General features: G+C 44.5%; 1 protein-coding gene across 1 annotated transcript in view; it reads right to left on the bottom strand.

Moving 5' to 3' along the window:
- The window catches only part of HSPA4 (heat shock protein family A (Hsp70) member 4), an 84,791-nt gene that overhangs the window by 13,191 nt on the left and 50,146 nt on the right, over positions 1-21,454 (bottom strand). The window contains exons 12-18 of the mRNA XM_040405851.1: positions 10,795-10,976; positions 10,626-10,712; positions 9,613-9,765; positions 8,503-8,628; positions 7,385-7,492; positions 7,068-7,187; positions 3,760-3,921 (exon numbers count right to left, since the gene is read on the bottom strand). Of these exons, the coding sequence (XP_040261785.1) occupies positions 3,760-3,921; positions 7,068-7,187; positions 7,385-7,492; positions 8,503-8,628; positions 9,613-9,765; positions 10,626-10,712; positions 10,795-10,976 (938 nt within the window). The remainder of the gene's footprint in view (positions 1-3,759; positions 3,922-7,067; positions 7,188-7,384; positions 7,493-8,502; positions 8,629-9,612; positions 9,766-10,625; positions 10,713-10,794; positions 10,977-21,454) is intronic.

The following is a 21,454-nucleotide window of genomic DNA, read 5'->3' as shown; positions in this document are numbered from 1 at the left end:
TTATACAAAAAATCCACTGCTAGTATTTAACTGAATGGTTCCCACTCTGACAGGTTCCTCTTACTCAGAGGCACGAGGCAGGGATGCCCGCTCTTGCCTTTGCTGTTTGCAATAGCTATAGAGCATCTGGCCATTAGATTTAGACAGGACCAGGTTTATGCAGGTGTCTGCGAGGGAGATAGGGAAGACAGGATTGGACTGTATGCAGACGACTTGATCCTCTTTATGTCGGAACCGGAAGTATCTCTACTAAGAGCTATTGAAATCATTGAGCGCTTTGGGCAATTCTCTGGGCTGCACATAAACTGGGGCAAGTCTGCCATCATGCCCCTCTGTATGCACGACTGGCCTAGTTATCGAAACAACCTGCCTGTAGTTGATGGGTTTAAATACTTAGGGGTAATAATCACTAAAGAGCCTCAACTCTCCTATGTCTTGAATATTGAACCCTTAGAGACCATATTCCAAGATAAGGTCAAAACGTGGGAGACCCTCCCATTGTCAGTTATGGGTAGATTGAATCTGGTAAAGATGGTACTATTGCCCAAAAGGTCTATACTTGCTGTCCCACGCCTGTACACCAGTTCCCAGGGGATTTTTTTTAAACGTATCCATGCCATAATAGCCTCCTTTGTATGGGGTAAATCTAGGAGGAAATTCTCACTGTCAGTTTTACAGAGGCCGAGGCTACAGGGAGGAGCTTCTCTTCCAGATTTCTTTCTATATTATATAGCAAGCCAATTTAGATTTCTGAGATATTGGGTCACTGATGCCTCAAGGCCAAACGCAGAATACTACCTGCAAGAATATTTGCAAGTTCCCACGCTATGGCCCGTTCTGGAGGGATCTCGCCATATTCAAAAAGGTTTTCTCCCAGTACATAAGCTAGCTCATCAGATATGGCAGGCATCTAAGTTAAATTCCTACAAGGATCTGCCAAGTGAAGTGAAAACAGGAGTATTTCTAAATATCCTATTATAGGGGTTTTGAAATCGCAAGGCCCGAGAGGCATAGTCTCAGCGCTATATACACATTTGTTGGACTGCCGCCTGCTGGTGACCCCGTTGGCTGTTGAGGACAGATGGAAGTTGCTAATACCTTCTTTGACTTCTGAGGATTGGGAGGAGGCATTGATGGCTGCAACCAAGGTATCACCCTCTATAAATAATAGGCTGATCCAGCTTTTTATCCTTCATTGCAGCTACCTCACACCCACCACACTTCAAAAGATGGTCAGGATTAGTCACTCCAGGTGCCATAGATGCGATGCCGAGGGAGACCATTTTTGGCATATGATGTGGGATTGTGAGTTCATACGTCAGTTCTGGAGGTCCTCGCAACTATGGTTCCTGTGGCACTGCCGTTGTGTCCCAAGATATGCATTCTGGGAGTCATTGATGTAGAATCGTGGTCACACTACCACAGAATCTTCTTAGCGGAAACACTATTTCTAGCTAGAAAGGCAATTGCCATAAGATGGATGGGAGATTTCCCCCTCCTCGAAGGGACAATGGCTCACTCTTGTGAATCATGCAGTCTCTATGGAGAATATTGTGTATAAGCATAGGGGGTGTCTACAAAAATTTGAAAAGGTCTGGGGTGACTGGTGTGCCTCTCCTCTCACCTTACCTTACGTACACCACGTCTGCACTCGACAGCTGACGGGCCTCATTGATCTTCGAACCAATATGTGGGTATCTTGCAGTGCTGTTGTCACTGATGTTAATGTTGGAGCATTTATGTGTGCGATATGCCTATCCTGTGAATAATGTATGCCATCAGAGTGAGAATCATGTCTTCTTACATGCAAGAATCCTGATAAATACCAATGTCCTTATGTATCACTGTTTTCTTGGTATTTCCGAAGTGCCCCTGCGTGGGCCATCACATTGCTACATGTATGCCATACTTGTGTCATTCTCTTTTAATAAAAAGAGTTTAAAAAAAAAAAAAGGTCACCCTTCAGGAGGTCAACCCCCTTTCAATGGGCTGCAAAAGACATAGTATTTCTAGGAGTACATGTTCCTGCTCAAGGAAAGGACTTGTTTGCTCTTAATTATGCCCCCTTACTCTCATCGGTTCGGAAACATTTACAATCCATCAAACTACTGATTATCTCCTGGTGTGGAAGGAGGAGCTACCTCAAGACCTTCATAGCCCCCAAATTCTTGTATTTACTTCAAGTTTTACCTATTTGGCTACCGCACTCATTTTTTGTCAACATTCGCCGAGTTTTCTCTCTCTTTTTGTGGGGAAACAAACCTTCCAGAATTGCTTACTCTGTGCTGACCAGGGAGAAGAGGTTTGGCGGATTTGGTCTCCCAGATGTGCGCTGTTATTATGCGGCTTTTCAATTATTCCGTGGTCTGTCTCTTCTTAATAACATCTATGAGGCTCCGTACATGCATCTAGAGCGCTCTCTGCTCACCACTAAAATGAGACGGATCCTTTGGGGCCTATCCCCTTGTTCACCAGGTAGTTCCTCCTTCTCACCCCTATGGAAGAGCCTATTGGTAGAATGGGCCAGGCAATACAAAGCCAAAGTGCTTACATTCCCAATCCCAGGCACCCCACTATCCTCCTTGCAGTTCCACATACACCCAAATGCTAAGACACCTTCAGGCATCTGGCCCCTTCTGGCTGAGACTCCCCTAAGTGAGATCCAGACCCCAGATGGAAATCTAGATTGGGGTCATTCAAGACTATGGTCCAAAGTCAAGAATGCCCCTTTTCTTCAGGTATTTGCCCTGCAGATGGATATTAAATTGATAAAATTACCACCCCCAACTACCGCTAGCTCCCCCTCATGGCTGGAAAAACGGCTATCAGACACCCGTAAGATCCCTAAACCGCTGTCTACCATATATAAAGAGTTGCTCTCATCCTCCCCTCCTGAGCTACACTTCCTCAATTCTTGGGAAAGGGAACTTTCCATCCACCTTTCGGAACCGGAAAGAGCTTTATCCTCTCACACTCACACGGCTTTAATCGCTGTATTAGAATACAAGAGAATTCATATAAGCTACTTACAAGATGGTACAAATCCCCAGAATTTCTGCATAGGCTTAACGCAGACATCCCAAATACATGTTGGAGCTGTGGAAAAGATATAGGCTCCCTTTCACACATATGGTGGCACTGTGAGAGGATCAAGGCTTTCTGGTCTAACATAGAAGCATTGATCAATGAGGTCTGTGCAACGCAAGTCAAACTGGACCCCAAACTGATTCTACTTTGGTACCCCAATGTCTCACTATCTCCCTGTAGATATGATCTTCCCACTATGCTTATCACGGCGGCGAGATTGCTGATTCCACTGCTTTGGAAGGAAGCTGAACCTCCTACCGTTCTGATGTGGAGAGACAAGGTCGATCAGATCTATAGATTTGAAGAGCTGGCACATTGGTAATCCTTCACACGCACTCGCTTTCTTAAAATCTGGTCACCATGGAAAAACTATAGAAAGTTCACTTGACGGAGTTGGAAAACTCTTGACCCCCCCCCCCCCCTTTCCCGTCGTTCCCTATTTTTATTGTTTGTTCCATTAATGGTTACATTTTAGACACCATATACGGTACGGATATGCAATAATTGTCACTTCCGAGGAATGTTTGTCATATTGCCTTTTCATCAAGATTATGATGGTATGTGATTGTAAGGTGTACTTTATTCTTTTAATAAAAAGAAATTTGGTTAAGAAAACATTTAGTGCGGGAACATTCCAGACAGATGCATTATGACACAATCGCTAAAACTTACTTTTGTTTTTGCTTGTATGTCCTTAGCTTTCACCACTGGGTCTACAGTAAGGTTCTGCTTCATCTGCAGGTTCATTTTGTTATTCATCCACTCCATAGCTTCATTTGTGCCCTTTTCAACTTTCTCCATGTCAGCAGCATCTAAGTGGTCGTATGCCTCCTCCTGCAGTTAGAAATGATAAATCACACCAGTCTCACACTGCAATACTTACAGGAACCTACGACACTGTCATTAGCGTAAATTCATACTAGTAATCATGATGCCTGTTGTAAGTTTTTTTTTTTTGTTTTAAGAATAAAACATCCAGCTGACTGTGCCAGAGCCGTTGCTTACCAACAACCTAAGAATACAGTGGGTGACAACAGTAGAATATATGGAACTTGGGGTTGTGCCAACATTACATTATGTTAATTCACCAATACTCTACTTAATGTTTAATCTGTATAGTAATGTGCACATCCACCTACTGAAGTGGTGATACATACTCCGTTCCATCCTTCAGCTGCCACCAGACATATCTACTGTGATAAGGAAAGTGGCAGTAGAAAGGACACGCATCCCTGAGCTACCAGTCTGAATTAAATCTAACAGAATAGCAGCTATGAATCTGGAGATCTCTGGATCCATATGGGTGCAGGGCTGGTTCTAGCTCTGTTAGAAAGATTGTCATGTTATAAATATGCAGTGCTCCAGACAAAAAAAAATGACCAGGAGCCATTCATAAACTAAAAAATTTAGGAGCCAAATTACATTTTTTAGTCGCCAAATTTAAAATGCATATAATAAAAAATAAAATAAAAAAAAAGGACTTTGAGAGGATGAGACGCAGGTCACAATAGTGAGCCAGCACTACATATAGGAGAAAAACAGCACCACATACCTCTCACATCCAGGGACATCTTCTGGGGAAAAGGTGACTAAAAATGGCGAATTGGGTGGCTTAGAGGTTGTTTTTCTGTTATGGCCTTCACCGAGCGGAAATATTTTTTAAATATTTTAATAGCTCACACTTTTTGGGACGTGGCGATATGTAATATGTATATTCTTTATTGTTTGTAAATTTTATATGTAAAACTGGGAAGGGGGCCATTTTAACTTTTAGTATTTTGGTGTTTTTTTTAAAACTTTTTATTTAATAGCCATTTCTTCCCTTAGGGACTAGAACCTGGATCTTTTCATCCCTTGTGCTATTCACCCTGATAGAGCTCTAACACATCTCCCTGCTGCCCTGGGCTCTGTGCACACAGCAGCAGGGAACTGAACATGGCAGCCAGGGCTTCAGTAGCGTCCTGGCTGCCATGGTAACGATCTGAGCCCCAGCAGTGTAATCAGCCACTGCCACCACTGGAGGGGATGGGACCCTGTGGCCACCATGTAACAATGGGGGACGACGACGACTTGTGGCCAGTGATAATGGGGGAAGAGGCTTTGGGGGGGGTGCACTGCACCACCAATGAATGTAATAAAGAGGACCTTTCATGGGTCCAAAGAATATGAACTTAGTAGCAGGCTGCATAGAGCGGCACCCAAAGATCTAAGTGCACTTACTATTATTCCTGGGCGCCGCTCCATTCGCCCGCTGTGGCCCCTGGTATTTTCAACATTCAGAGCAAGGAGGAGGAGACGCCATTGTCTCTCTGTCTCCATGACAGCAGCGCTGTCCAATCAGAGCTCAGAGCCAGGGAGAAAACAAAACCTCCCTGGCTCTGAGCTCTGCTTGGACAGCGCTGCTGTCATGGAGACGGAGAGACAATGGCGTCTCCTCCTCCTTGCTCTGAATGTTGAAAATACCGGGGGCCACAGCGGGCGAATGGAGCGGCGCCCAGGAATAATAGTAAGTGCACTTAGATCCCTGGGCGCCGCTCTATGCAGCCTGCTACTAAGTTCATATTCTTTGGACCCATAAAAGGTCCTCTTTAACTCCTTTATACAATTGTCTGCAGCGGTATCACAGACCCGGCAGCCCGCCTCAATAACAGGGCTTGCGATCTGTGGCACCTGAAGGGTTAATTGCCGCGTATCGCATGCCCTGTTATTGAGGCCGGGTCTGTGATACCGCTGCCTATACTTATGTCTTACATTCATTGGTGGCGCAGTGGCGACAGCTCCTCCCCTCCTCCTCCCTGCTATCTCCCTATTGGTGGTAGTGGCGGCCGCGTCACAGTGGAGAGGGAGGGACTCCTTCCTTCTCCACTGTGCTACTGAAGAGAACATAGGCTGCGCAGGATCGCTGTGGTACAGTCACAATTGGCGACAAGACTAAAAAGTCTTGTCGCCATCTGCAAATTTTAAGACGCATTGGCGACCGTTTTGGTCGCCATCTGGAGCCCTGATATATGTTATGTTTGATTTTCATATTTATATATTACATTCCATTCTTTTTCTAGTAAATCATGCGCAATGCTAGGGAGGCTCGTCCCCATCTGCCATTGGCTGCCCCCGCTCCAACCGACACCGGATGTTTTCATCCGTATACAGGATAACCCTGTTCAGCATAAAAACAATGTAAACAATAGGTTCTTTTTCATGACACATCCCCTTTAGGATCTGCACAGAATCTCCTTCAGAACAAAAATGCTATGATCTTAAATGGGTTTTCAAATTTTATAATTTTTATTTTTTTTTTATGAAAAGCAAATAAATTGACTAAATAAGAGACTCCCCGACTTATTTATGGTCCAAAAAAATGTGCTCCTCGGATGCAGACAAGCCCCTTATGATGAGCCCAGAGTAAAGCCCAGCACATGTACAGTCTATGAAGTTATGGCATCCTGGAATACTTAGCATCTAGTCCTAATGCAGAATTGGGATCAGGGTTTCACAACCTTATTTTTACAAATAGCACAAGAATCAATTCATTTATACACACATCATTTTTTGGCAGACCCATGTTCTCAGTCTGCAAATCTCAGCATGGTTCCTATGTTTCTCCATACTAGAAGATGAGAATACATGAAAATACATGATTGATATTATTGATGGGAGGGAGAAAAATACAGAATGCAGACAGAAATTATCTGTGTTCTGCATATTTTCTTTTTATTTGCAGATCGAAATATAGATACAGCCACGTGTACAAGGCCAAATTGTGATGTGTCCACTTCCACCTGCATAGAAATTGCAGTTTTTGTTGCAATTTGAGCACCATTGTGGGACATGCATATATCATCTTATACAAATTGAAGCAAAATAGCAAGAGGAGGGCCACCAGATAACCAAGACATATGGTCAGCCTAAGCTTTGATAACATACGTCCATGTTATATTTTTAGTGCTCTCAGCCATCTCCTTTAATATCTGATTACATACCTTATTTTTAAAAGCATTAATAATTTTCATGTAAAGTTGAATTTGTTTTCCAAGGTCTTCAAATGATTTTGGTCGGTCTGCAAACTCTTGGTAACGTGTCTGGATAGGCTGACCTAAATTCTAGAAATAAGAAGATGCAATTGTAAAATTACACAACAGTAATGGGGAAAGGGTAATTCTGAACAAGTCTTACATTTAGAGACACTGAAATACATGTAAAAGTGAGAATGGAAAGTTGTTGTTTTTTTCATATGTATCCAATATATGGATGTAAATCATTTTATTAATGTATTCTTTTACTTATTATTCATTGTTACCTTTAGATCTGCTAGTTTGTCTATATAAACTTGTTTTGACTGATCTTCTCCATCTTCATACAACCAGTTTTCAGTGTCTTCCAGCTTTAGAATAAAACTGTTCCGATCCTTAAAATACAAAACGATTACAATAAATACATCTACAAATGTATCAACTGGTTTACACAAAATAGTGCACTGACTCCGAGTGTCTCATTATGGAGCAGATGAGAAATTACAGTTGTGTGGCTGGAAGAGCCCAACTTAATCTCTGATCTAGACTTGTTTATCAACCAGCGGTATGCGTACCCCAAGAGGTAAGTGCCGCTGGGTTGAGGGGTACACGGAACTGCCCTAGCAGCCAGCAATGTTTCACTAGTATTTGCAGGGGGACTGTTTCTGCAGTACTGTAATAGAGAGCACAGTATTAGGGGTGGCTGGATGGGGTGTTCAGAAGGTGGAGAGGATGATGGAAAAGTAGGAACCCAAGATGTCTATGTGACAATCTCTGCAGAAATAAGATCTGGCTGAAAGAAGTAATCATGGCGGTCTTGTCCAATCAGAGCAGATGAGGAAAATGAACATGTGTATCAGAGGAGATGTCACTGGATGTAATAGGTATGTAGTGCTGTGTTCTCCTGTATGTTTGGTTGTGTAATGTAGTTTAAAAAGTAATAGTCCTCTAACATGTGGGGTTTGTCATTTTGACAGGAAGATTAGTGCTGCATGCTGAACAGACGCTTAGAACAAAGCCTACGACAGCGGCATGAGAATAGCCTTATCTTGTTGCAATAGGAAGACTATGCTTCCAGGATGGGCTACAAATGTAATCCTAGCTTTCAAGGGGAACTTCTGATTATAAGAGACATCCAACAGGTGAGCAGTGTGGGACAGCGCATGTGCAGTATGTGGGATGGTCCTCACACTATCAGTCCAGGAAAAACTGATGTAGCCATAGCAAGCATGTTCAGAAGGTATAGCCCACCTGGGCGAAGCCAACTATTCTTTTTTTCTAGTGGCAGCTGGGTTTATACGCGTGGCAAAATATAGATCGCAACAGGTAGATGATGCAGACTATCAGTAAAAACTGACAGAAGTCTTCACATAATTTTAGCATTAATATAAAAATAACCACTTACATCTTCATTGACAAACTTTTCATAATCTCCACTCAGTTTGTCCCTCATCTCGTAGACATATTCCTCCACTGCATTCTTTGCATCAATTCGTTCCTTCTCCAATTTATCTTGCATAATCATCTTTCCCTAAGGGAAGCACGCAACCAACAATTAGCCTTTAGGTGTCCTTCCCATGCTTAAATTTATAAGATGCTGTGTAAGGGAGTTCCCAGAGCATGACAGATTCCTGATCAATATAGGGAATGCCAGCACATTAATGCCAATCACATGGCAAATAAACAGTCAGGCATATACTGCTAGTAGCTAACAAGCATTTTTAGAAGGGTATTCCAACATTTTTATACTGATGACCTATCCTCAGGATGATCGGTGGACGTCTGACACACGGGACCCCCACAGATCAGATGTTTGAGAAGGCTCTGGTGCTCCTCTGAGCGCTGCTGCCTCCTCGCAGCTTACCAAGCACATTGCCATACATTGTATAGCATCTGTGCTTGGTATTGCAGCTCAGCCCTATTCAACTGAATGGGGCTGAATTGCTCCTAGGCCATGTGAACTATGAACGCGACGTCACTGGCCTAAGGAAAGCAGTGAGAAGGTTGCAGTGCTAACAGAGGCGACAGTGCTTAAACTAACAGGTGATTGGTGGGGGGTCAGAGTTGCTTAACACACATAAATATATTACCCCCATACGCGTATACTTCTAAAGTAGGTACCTGCCCATAATAAAAATGCCACCCATCACTTTATACACATGGGCACCGTCATGCAATTTAGTGCATTAAAGCACAACGTTTTGTTAAAACTGCATAAAAACATTTGTGGGCAAAAATTGTGACAAACAGAACCTCTTAAAATTTAAAACCCTCCCACATAACTAGACTTGTCAGCAGCCTATACCCTCACCTACTGTGTTCTTCCCTTTCCTTGTAGATTGTAAGCTATTGTGGGCAGGGTCCTCTATCTCTGTACCAGTCTGTTACTGTAATTTATATTATGTATGTGTAACCTCTTTATTTACAGCGCCATGGAATTAATGCTACTTTCAAATAAATGATAACAGTTAGAGATTTGCGCAGCACAAGTGGCTTTATTCTCTCTTCCACATACCTCATTTTCAATAAACAGGTTTAAGCTGTCCCTTCCTATTTGCCATGGAGGATAGTGATCAATGGGCAAGTCAATTGTGCTAGTCTTCACTTTAGGTTTTTTGGCTTGAGGAGGCTGATCATTCTTCTTCTCCTTAGGTGAAGTTTGGGATGTCTAAGATGAAAAAAATAAATAAAAGAAAACTTTAAACATATAACAACTAGAATATATTATTTCAGGCTTATTGAATTTATCAGCAGAAGGCATGTTATTGGAATACAGTAAAATACAGTAATGTTGGATGTGCAAAGCTTTGTAAACCACTGCACATTTTAACGGAACTGCTCATGTACAACACTGGACCAGAATATACTGGATCATTAAATGGTGCCAGGGAGGGGTGATCTGTTTTAAAGAAGATTCTCACATAAAAAGATTGTGTTTCACATGCTTAGCAAAAGAAAATGTAGCGTCAGTGAGCAAAAGAAGGGCAGGGCAGAGCAGAGGGGGATTATTTGTAGCACCATTTTACAAATGGAAAGAGAGGGGCATGCAACCAGCTATATACACACACACAGAGGTAATGTCTAAGCAGGGAGAGGAATCTTAGGAATTTTGGTTCTTCAGACTTATAATCCCACCTTTAGTAAGTCCAATAGGTAGCAAGCAAAGGTACATCAAAGCGCTGGGGCAATAGAATGGAAATAAAACATAACTACTTCTGAGTTATTATTAAATCAGTTGGTAAGCATTCGAATCCCAGAAAGCTCTTCAAGGCTGCTAAGAACCACCTCTATAGTATGGTATGTAATCCAACTGAATTTATTCACACAGGCCAGAAATGTGCCACATGCTCAAAAACTGCACAGTGAAAGCCACATGTTTTACCAAAAATTACTGTCGTTTTTGGCCATTTGGCTTTTACCAGATAAACACATTTTAACATGTTTTACCTGTAAAACTGTGTGACCAATGCCACACTGCAAAACTACAGCAATTCTTAGTAAAAAAATAAATAAAAAATAATCATGCACCTCCATTTCTTCAGAACCAGGCTTGCTTTCAGCTTGCGCGAATTGGCTTTCTTCTGTTTTGGACTCCTCTTGATCAACCTGCATTTTCTATCAACAGATAAGTGACATGTAAGTAATGCACATGTACTGTGAGCTGTACTAGTTGTAGAGAGCCAAATAACAGTAGTACCTCCTCCTCTTTCCCAGCATGGTCAGTTTCCATAGGTTCCTCAGAATCATCCGTCTTATGGACTTCAACTAGAGATGCACTTGAGACACTAAATATACCATGGACATTTACGCGTACTTTAACCTTTATCTTGGAACTGGATCCATCAGCCTGTGGGGCCACTTTTTGCACATGGAACTGACCTGTCATAGACAAACATGGCTTTATCAGACCAGGTAAAAAAAAATTAAAAGTAAATCTTAACAGTTTTCTATTTAACCACTTCATTACCGGAGTGTTTATCCCCCTTCCTTACCAGGCCAGTTTTTCAGTTGTAGCAATGTGTCTAGCTGCAAATAACTGATTAATTTCTCAGCCAGCCTACATGTATTTGATATTTTTCTTGGGACACCTTAGACCTTTCTTTTGTGCCATTAGATGATGGATATAATATTAAAAACAAAAAAAAGTTGAAGGAAAATTAAAAAAATAAAGTTTAAAAAAGATATAGCCATAGTTACTAGTATTAACAACAGTAATTAGACTATGTACACACCCAAACATCCAACCTATTTTGTTCATAATTTTTTTTTAATTATATTTATATATACAGTGGCGATCAAAATTAGAGACCACACAACTTCTGAAATGTCAAGGTCATAGCGTAGTCCTATGTGAATATATCCTAACATGAGTAAAATAGCAGTATTCTAAGATTATTTCATATATTGCATTTATTCTAAAGCACAGAATATAAGTGTAAGGGTCCATTCACACGTCCACAAAATGGGTCCGCATCCGTTCCACAGTTTTGCGGAACGGGTGCAGACCCATTCATTTTCAATGGGGCCGGAATGTGCTGTCCGCATCCGCATTTGCAGATCCGCACTTCCGCATCCGTGCTTCCATTTCCGGACAAGATTAGGCATTTTCTATTATAGTGCCGGCAATGTGCGGTCCGCAAATTGCGGAATGCACATTGCCGGTGTCTGTTTTGCGGATCCGCAGAACACTTACGGACATGTCAATGGACCCTAAATGAGATCATTGAAAAAGAACACTGATCAAAATTAGAGAACTCTTTCAGATACCTGCAAGTTATTGGAGTTAATCTGGCAACTGCTAATTTCCTTAAAGGGTTTCTATCACTTGGTATCACATATTTAGGTGCCAGACACTAGTGATCCGCTAGTGTCTGCTCTACCGAACCATCCTAATATGATAGGTTTTGGGGCAGCCGTTTCGCTAAAATAACAACTTATATCTATATGCTAATGAGCCTCTAGGTGCTATGGGGGCGTCATTAGCACCTAGAGGCTCCGTCTACCTTCAGAAACTGCCGCCGCCCAGCGCGTCCCTCCAGCCCGCCCATCTCCTGCTGAATGCGATCCTCCCCGTGCGCGTCTCTGTTCGGCGCATGCGCAGTGAATGTCTGACCGCTTCCCTGCTCAGACATCTGCACTGCGCCTGTTCCTCGGAGCACTATGATGTCATCAGCGCAGGCGCAGTGGAGATATCTGAGCAGGGAAGCGGTCAGACATTCACTGCGCATGCGCCGAACAGAGACGCGCACGGGGAGGATCGCATTCGGCAGGAGATGGGCGGGCTGAAGGGACGCGCTGGGCGGCGGCAGTTTATGAAGGTAGACAGAGCCTCTAGGTGCTAATGACGCCCCCATAGCACCTAGAGGCTCATTAGCATATAGATATAAGTTCTTATTTTAGCGAAACGGCTGCCCCAAAACCTATCATATTAGGATGGTTTGTTAGAGCAGACACTAGCGGATCGCTAGTGTCTGACGGCTAAATATGTGATACCAAGTGATAGAAACCCTTTAATGATCTGACAAACCCCATTGAACTGGCAGCCTAACTTTCCAATTTTCACTGACTTTGCCAAAATAGTGTGCCGTTCCAAAGTGATTGAAACCCTCCGGCAGCAGGTTGTCCAGATGAAGGCCAAAGGGGTGACCCTATCAGCCATAGCAAGAGAAGTTGGTTGTTCCAAGTCTGATTTCTAGAATATTGCATCTTTACAACATCCAAACTCATTCAAGTCCCCCAAGAAGGCTGGTTCATAAATTGTTCTCAAATTTTGATCGCCACTGTATTTATTAGTTTTAGCAATAGTATAGTGGAATTTGTATGTGAAACATTTACACACTTGTTTATTTTAACAAAAACCCTTAACCCTTTCAGTATCGGGCCACTTTTCATCTTAAATCCCAGGCCGATTTTTGCAAATCTGACGTGTCACTTTATGTGGTAATAACTTTGGAACGCTTTTACTTATCCAAGCCATTCTGAGATTGTTTTCTTGTGACACATTGTACTTCATGACAATGGTAAATTTGAGTCGATATATTTCACCTTTATTTATAAAACAATCAAAAATTTACCCAAAATTTAGAAAAATTTTCTAAAATTGAATTGCTCTACTTTTAAAACAGATAGTAATACCTCCTAAAATGGTTATCAATCAACCTTCCCCATATGTCTGCTTTATGTTGGCATAATGTTGTAAATGTCATTTAATTTTTTTAAGGACGTTAGGGTACTTTTCACAGTTGCGTTGTGAGGATCTGACAGGCAGTTCCGTTGCCGGAACTGCGTGCCGGATCCGGAGATCTGTATGCAAACTGATATTATTTGTACACGGATCTGGATCAGTCTGACAAATGCATTGAAATTCCGGATCAGTCTCTCCGGTGTCATCCGCAAAAACGGATTCAGTATTTATTTATTTTTGCATTTTTAAAGGTCTGTGCATGCGCAGACTGGGAAACCGGATCCGTTTTGCTGGAACACTATGTACCAGATCCGGCATTAATACATTTCAATGGAAATTAATGCTGGATCCGGAACAATTGCCTGAACGCCGGAATTTTGGCCGGAGAATATACTGCTACATGCTGCAGTATTTTCTCCGGCCAAATACTGTAAGACATCCTGATGCATACTGAACGAAATGCTTTCCATTCAGAATGCATTAGGATAAAACTGTAGCTTTTTTCCCCCCGGTATTGAGCCCCTAGGACGGAACTCAATACCGGAAAAGAATAACGTTAGTGTGAAAGTACCCTTAGAAGTTTATAAGCCATTTTTCAAATTTTCAACAAAATTTTAAAAACCAAAGTATTTTGAGGGGCTTATGTAATGGAAACCAACTATAAATGACCCCATTTTAGAAGCAACACCCTTCAAATCTGATGTTACCAATCTAGTTTAATTCTTGTGGAACACCTCAAGGGTTAAGGAAAATGGAGGTGAAATTTCAAAATTTCACTTTTTTGGTAGTTTTTTTTAAATATGAAAATCAATTTTTACTGCAACACAGCAAGGGTTAACAGCAAAATAAAATCTCTCTCTCTAATATATATATATATATATATATATATATATACATATACATATACACACACACATATATACACACACACACACACACACACTTTGAGACCCTAAGCATTTTACAGAATTTAAAAACATTGGCTGTGAAAATGAAAAATTTTGTTTCTTCCCCAAAAAAAAATAAAAAAAATTGTTGCTTTAGTCCCAAATTTTTCACTTTCACAAGGAGCAACAGGAGAAAGCACACCCCATAATTTGTTACCCATTTTCTCCCGAATACGGCAACACTCCATATGTGGTGGTAAACTACTGTGGGGGCACATGGAAGGACTCAGAACGGAAGGAGCGCTATATGGCTTTTCCAGCACAGATTTTGATTGATAGGTTTATGGGTGCCATTGGTTTTAATTTTATTAGGGAATGTCTTATGTGGGGACTCATTTTTTGCAGGATGAGGTTATGGTTTGATTGGTACCATTTTGGGGTACATAAGACTTTTTTTTGAGGCAAGGTGAAAAAAAAAAAAGGCATAGTTTTTATTTTATTTTTTCAGCATATAATGTGACATTTTTATAGAGCAGGTTGTTACGGACAAGGCAATACCTAATATGCCTATTGTTTTTATTTTTTGTTAAGTTTTACACAGGGAAAACATTTTTGAACAGAACAAAATCTGTGTTGCCATTTTCTGAGAGCCCTTTTTTTTTTTTTGGCGATTGTCTTACGGGCTAATTTTTTGCAGGATGAGATGAGATTGGTACCTTATTGGAGTAGATAAGACTTTTTGATCACTTTATATTACACTTTTTGTGAGGAAAGGTGACCAGAAAATGGCTTTTTACGGCTTTCACCTGCTGGGGTGGATCATGTGATATTTTTAATAGATCTGGGCGATACGGACGAGTCGATACATAGCATGTCTACTTTTCTTCTTTTCAATTTTTTACAATTTTTTTTACTTTATTTTGGGAAACTGACTTTTTTTTGTTTTTTTGTCTACTTTTTGGGGGTCTGATCCCCTTTACAATGCATTACAATACTTCTGTATTGTAATGCATTGGCTGTAAATGTACTCACTGTAATACATTTACAGCTTCCTGCCTGTTAGATCCAGGGGGCTGGATCTCACAGGCTCTCATGGAAGGCAGCCATGATGCCTAAAGAAAGGCATCGGGCTGCGTTCCCTGCCATCGGGTATCCGTCACAGCAGCACGGGGACCCAATTGACACCCCACATCCGGCAGGATACTGCACGTGCCGATGCCGGCGGAAACAGCAGGGGTCTGGCTATCAGTGAATGCCGGACCCCTGCAGCTGATCGGGCGGGCGCAGCTCCTGCCCGATCAGTGTGCCGTAGCTGTAAGGCACTGGTATCCTACGGGTTAAAATGTCCAAATTTTCCCCAGATGAATACCGTAGGCAAATAACAAAAAAATAAATAAAAAATCACTATGAAGGGGCTTGTAGCGTTTTGGCACTCTAAATTTTTCTGGCAGAACGGTGCTATAGACCGAATAGAAGAAAAATAAAAAAAAAAAGCCACCAAAATAAATAAATAAATTCGCTCCAGTCTTTTGAAGTCTTGCCCTTGCCCAGCCAGTAGATAGATTACGGTACATAAATATTGTCCATTTTCAGAATACGGTAATGGTTTTAGAGATGTTTTGTCTTGAAACCTTTCGTAATAGTTAGCAAAAAAATTGATAAAGGAAAAATATATTACTACTTTTTTTTTTTGAGGGGAATTAACCCTTTTCTGCCAGTCAAGGAGGAAGAGGTTAAAGGGAACCTGTCACCTCCCCAAACCATCCCATGCCGCCAGCAGTGTGTTTCTGATGATCCCTTTCTTCCTGAAGGCAGATTCAGCAAAAGTACTGAAAAACGAGATTTTTGTGAAACTCACCTATAAAATCTCTTTCTCGCGGGGTTCATTGGGGGACACAGGACCGTGGGTATAGCTTGCTGCTGCCACTAGGAGGCGACACTAGGCTGAAAAGTGATAACTCCTCCCCTGCAGGCTATACCCCCTCCAGCCTGGAGAGAGCATATCAGTTTGTGCCCAAGCCATAGGAGTAGGAGAAAATAACCATACGGTAAACAACCAACAACTGACCAACGCCAGTCGGATCAAACCAGAACTGGGGCCATACTGGCTCCACAACCGCCAACAATCACAGCAAACAGAAATTACTGGGTGGAAGCTGTGTCCCCCAATGAACCCCGCGAGAAAGATTTTACAGATGAGTTTCACAAAAATCTCGTTTTCTCGCTGGTATCATTGGGGGACACAGGACCGTGGGACGTCCTAAAAGCAGTCCACGAGGAGGGAACAAATCACATGCACCTGGAGAAAAAAACGCCCTCGAGGATGCGTAACTGACTGCCGCCTGCAAGAATTTGCTGCCTGGAACAGTATCCGCCGGTGCCTAGGAAAGCACCCGGTAAGACTTGATGAACATGTGCCCGGAAGACCAAGATACTGCCTTCCACACTGGAAGCTACTGCCTGAAGGAGATGGACCCGAGAAGCGCCGACCGCTGGTCGGGTGGGCCAAGACTCAGCTGGGCGTTGCCTACCCGAGGGCAAATGCCCGAGCAACTGTTGAACGGATCCATCTGGAAAACAGGTAGAAGTCCGTAGGGCTGTAAGCGCTAGACAAGGACAAGCAAGCTCAGAGGCCAAATCACATGGCTGATGGAGAGCTCGGCTCGTGTACTACGAGGGAGAAGAAGAAACCCATGTCTGTGAGGTGTGGAAAGGCGACCACCTACTGCGAACAGAGAGGATCCTGGACGGAACACTGCCCTATGTTCATACTTAAAGAAAAAAATACGTACAAGAAAGGCGTATCAACTCAGAAAAAAATAAAAAATAACGCACCAAACAGCTGGCTCCTGGCCGCAGCTGTGGAAGTAGAACTAAAAGGCCAAGTCCGTAGGATTCACCTCTGGTCCAGAGAACGCACCCTAGGGAGCGGAATATTGGTAGACCAACGCCCTTATAGCCATAGAGGCTGGTGGTGAGATTTCTAGTGAGAGAAGCTGCCTGAGAATCACTAAGAAACAAACGCCTAAGCCAGGCAGGCCAAAGTATCAATACCACACGGGAAAGGTAAAGTAAAGCCAATGTGAGCACCGCTAGTGATGGGAAGCCCCGTCAGTGACTATATTTCAACAAAGCGGCAACGCTGCCTGGAAGGGCAGATGAGTGGAACAAAGATGAGAAAAAAACTCTTGCCGGGTGAAGTTTGACTACGCTCCACCCGTCTTGGGAAGGCTCTCAGTCTATCCCCGGAATGAGCAGTGAAAGAACAACCACCATTGGCTTGAAGTGACGTAGATATCACTGACATCTGAAGAGAGGTAGCACCAATGGCGTTACGGTATGACTACTAGAATCCAGGTCCCGCTTAGAACGGCAATCTAGTGTTGACGAGTGCCGTAGGGACTGATCTACCCAGTAGAACGCACTCAAAAAGTAGGTGCCACTCACTGTAGTCTTCAACAAAAGATTATGTCTTTATTGGTCACAAACAATACTCTGACACGTTTCGGCTCACATCAAGAGCCTTTTTTGAAACATATGGATATGGATTAGCTGTGGCAGAAGGACAACAGTTGTCAGAGCCACGGACCCTTATTTGTAGTAAACCAGAAAGAGGCCAGAACTAAAGCCCATTCCCATGTGAGACTGGAGCTCTACAGCATCTAGTGGTGATGAGATACTCCGCCTGAAGGGGAGGCCCTACAAGGGAAGTCCCAAGAGTAATGCTCACGCCATACTCCAGCCGAGGAGTAGGCCACACCGTAGAGGTCACTGATTCTCGTGTTAGAGGAATCCGTTGCCTGGCGAAAGAACTGTGCAGAAGGAACCTTAGCATGTAATGGTGACTCAAACACCCCCTATGCGGTAGAGGTTACCGGATGCTCCGCCAGCGTGGACATGAGGGGAAGGCCTGAGGACATCCAGTAGATGTTCTGGTATCAAGCTGGCCCAGTTAGTAGAGCTAACCTTAAACCCTCCACCTGACAAGGGCGCTGAACAGGAGCAACTGCCGAATTAGTACCAGGGTAGAACCCCTACCTGAGGGGGGCTGTCTCGCTACAGCGATTAGGAGCATCTAGCCCTAGCGTGAAAACTACCCTGCGAAGGAGAAGCCGTTGTAGTAGCCACTGCAGATTGCCAGCATAACGCCCTCACCCAGATAAGGATGAGTGGAGGACGAAGCATCCGGAGTCGGTGGAATATTCTGCTTGCTGGATCTTGACCACAGTACTCTGTGCAGTGTGACTGACCTGAACGGTGGAGTGCTCATGGGGATGGGGAGTCTCTAGGACACCTAAGGCTGGGTGACACCCCTGAGAGCACAAAGGCTGACATTTTTGTGCCTCCAATAAGTGCATGAAGAAAAGAGGGATACAATATGGGAGTGTCCATATTATCCAGTGGCAGTATCCATATGCCACTAGATGAGAATATCAGGCACCAGCGGTACCGACTGTTGCCACGGACCACCTGTGAAGGAACCAAGGCCTCTAGAGTCGTGGCGTAGCTGAAATACAGCATGCAAAGATGCATAGTGATCCCCCCCGTTACTGGATCGTTTGTAGAGGGTAATGCCATAGGAAGTATGTGATGGCAAATGGGAGATGGAATATAACCAACGGAAGCGCAATCCCCCGGTTAGGGAAGGGGGTAGCGCGATAGTCAGAACCGCAATCTACAGAAGTGTAATTACCCACTCAATGGAGGGGGAAAAATCTACGGCAAGCACTGCGCCCAGTGACAGTGCAAACGCTTTACCTATGATCGGGAGTAACATATCCAGTAAGTACTGTAACCCGAGGTAGTGCAAATACATCACCCATCGAAAGGGGTAACGCACCTAGCAGGAACTTGCATATGACGAGTTTTGTACTCTGTGGGAAGTGCCATCATCCCACCCCAAAAAGGGTGTAATGCGTACGTAAACACTGCGACAGCAGTGAGAATGCCATAATGCCACCTATACTAAAGGTTAATGTATGCTGACGATACTGAGCCCAGTGGAACTTCAATTCCGCCACTCACAGAACGAGGGCACCTATGGCTGGCATTGAGGCCAATGCTAGTGAGGTCAGTCCACCTCAGGAAGGAGGTAATACCCAAATTAAGCACTGCATCTAGTAGAAGTGTAAATAGTGCCTAAGGAAGGGGTTCATGCATACACCAGAACCGGTTAGCACGGACGTAATCTAGGAAAATTAATCCGGATTCATGTCAGAGTCCGAATAACTGTCCTGCTTCGGCTCGCTCGTGCGCAGTTCCACCTCTCAGCCTCTAGCCCATGGCTGTTGCAGGCTGTGTTGACAGAAGAACCAAACTACCCGGAGGTGGAATGGAACTAAGGGTCTGCATACCGATTGCGCAGACGGTGCTCTATTAACAGAATGACCCAGGAGGGTGGGTTGGGAGCTTCCAGAGGTCCTCCGCTGAGTTGTGCAGGAGGAGAAACTCAAACAGACGCCCCCGGAAAGTGGATAGGAAGTTACAGTTGTCCTCCACTGGATTTGCACAGTTGTAGTATTATTAACCAACCGGCCTCAGAGGGCGGATTGGGATCCTCCAGATGTACCCCACTGGACTTTGCAGTTGGAGCATTATCAGCCAAACGGCCCGGAGGGCGGATTGGGATCCTCCAGATGTACCCCACTGGACTTTGCAGTTGGAGCATTATCAGCCAAACGGCCCGGAGGGCGGATTGGGATCCTCCAGATGTACCCCACTGGACTTTGCAGTTGGAGCATTATCAGCCAAACGGCCCGGAGGGCGGATTGGGATCCTCCAGATGTACCCCACTGGACTTTGCAGTTGGAGCATTATCAGCCAAACGGCCCGGAGGGCGGATTGGGATCCTCCAGATGTACCCCACTGGACTTTGCAGTTGGAGCATTATCAGCCAAACGGCCCGGAGGGCGGATTGGGATCCTCCAGATGTACCCCACTGGACTTTGCAGTTGGAGCATTATCAGCCAAACGGCCCGGAGGGCGGATTGGGATCCTCCAGATGTACCCCACTGGACTTTGCAGTTGGAGCATTATCAGCCAAACGGCCCGGAGGGCGGATTGGGATCCTCCAGATGTACCCCACTGGACTTTGCAGTTGGAGCATTATCAGCCAAACGGCCCGGAGGGCGGATTGGGGACTCTTCGGATGTACTCCACTGGATTTACGCAGTTGGAGAATTATCAACCCAACGGCCCAGAGGGCGGAATAGGAATCCCTCAGATGTACTTCACTGGATTTGCGCAGTTGGAGCATAATCAACCAAACGGCCTCAGAGGGCGGATTGGGATCCTCCAGATGTACCCCACTGGATTCACGCAGTTGGAGCATGGATTTTGTGGTCTGAGGAGGGCAGGATCTGTTGCGCATAATTATTATTATTATTATTATTTTTTGGTGAGGACCTAACCTCATATGGAGAGGAGGTCAGGAAGGGCTGTATACCGCAATATTAAAGGCACATTGTGCCTGCAGAAAGAAACCTAGGGTAAACAGGGGCCTGAAAAAGGTGGCTGTGCAGGAAGGGTTAACCCTGCTCAGAGGACCGGAGCGGAGCTCAGCGGGCACCTGGGGGAGGAGGGACAGCTAGTCGGGGAGGATTCGCGCCTAAAGGACGAACCCGCCCCCTCCAGAATCGGAATGAAAGTTGCGGCCTAGTAGGCCGCAAAGCCGGGACATAAAGTTCGGCGCACAGCCGACCGGGCGGTACTGCCGGCCAGCTACCACAGAGGGACTTAAAGAGTAACCGCCGATACCCCCTCCAGATCAGTGGGCAGATGTGTCCACCTGATGCGGGAACCCATCCCGCGGCCGCAAAAAAACCTGTACGGGCTGAGTTCCGGTAGGCCCGGAGAGAAGCCGGGGCCTAAATTTTTGGCGCCGGCCGAGCGAACAGCCGGCCGGGAAGTGGAGCGACCGGAGCGGCGCTCACCCCGAAGGCAGTATAACGTGCCGGCTACTACATTGGGGCCTGAGGTAATGTGGGGCCCTCATGAAGAAAAGAGTCCTCCATCTTATGAGGTGACCGAGGTGACCAAGGGGAAGGGGGGGGAGCTGAGGTACTTACCCAATGCGGACTACTCACCCCATCTTCATCCTCTTCTCTTCACCCTTTCTCAGAGTACCAGCAGGGTCCCCTCTTCAGCCGCTGGCACCCGAAGTGGCAGGGGACTGGAATGGCGGAGGGTCTCGCCGGATTCAGGTGACCCCTTTGGCTGGCGGGAAGCAGGGCTGCCCTGGTCCACTTTTGTTTCTTGGGGAGGGCGAGCGGTGAGGGGATTCCGAC

Source organism: Bufo bufo, chromosome 1 (assembly GCF_905171765.1).
Source record: "Bufo bufo chromosome 1, aBufBuf1.1, whole genome shotgun sequence".
NCBI classification, from domain to species: Eukaryota; Metazoa; Chordata; class Amphibia; order Anura; family Bufonidae; genus Bufo; species Bufo bufo.
The sequence above is the reverse complement of the archived record's forward strand: the minus strand, read 5'-3'. Positions and strand labels throughout refer to the sequence as shown.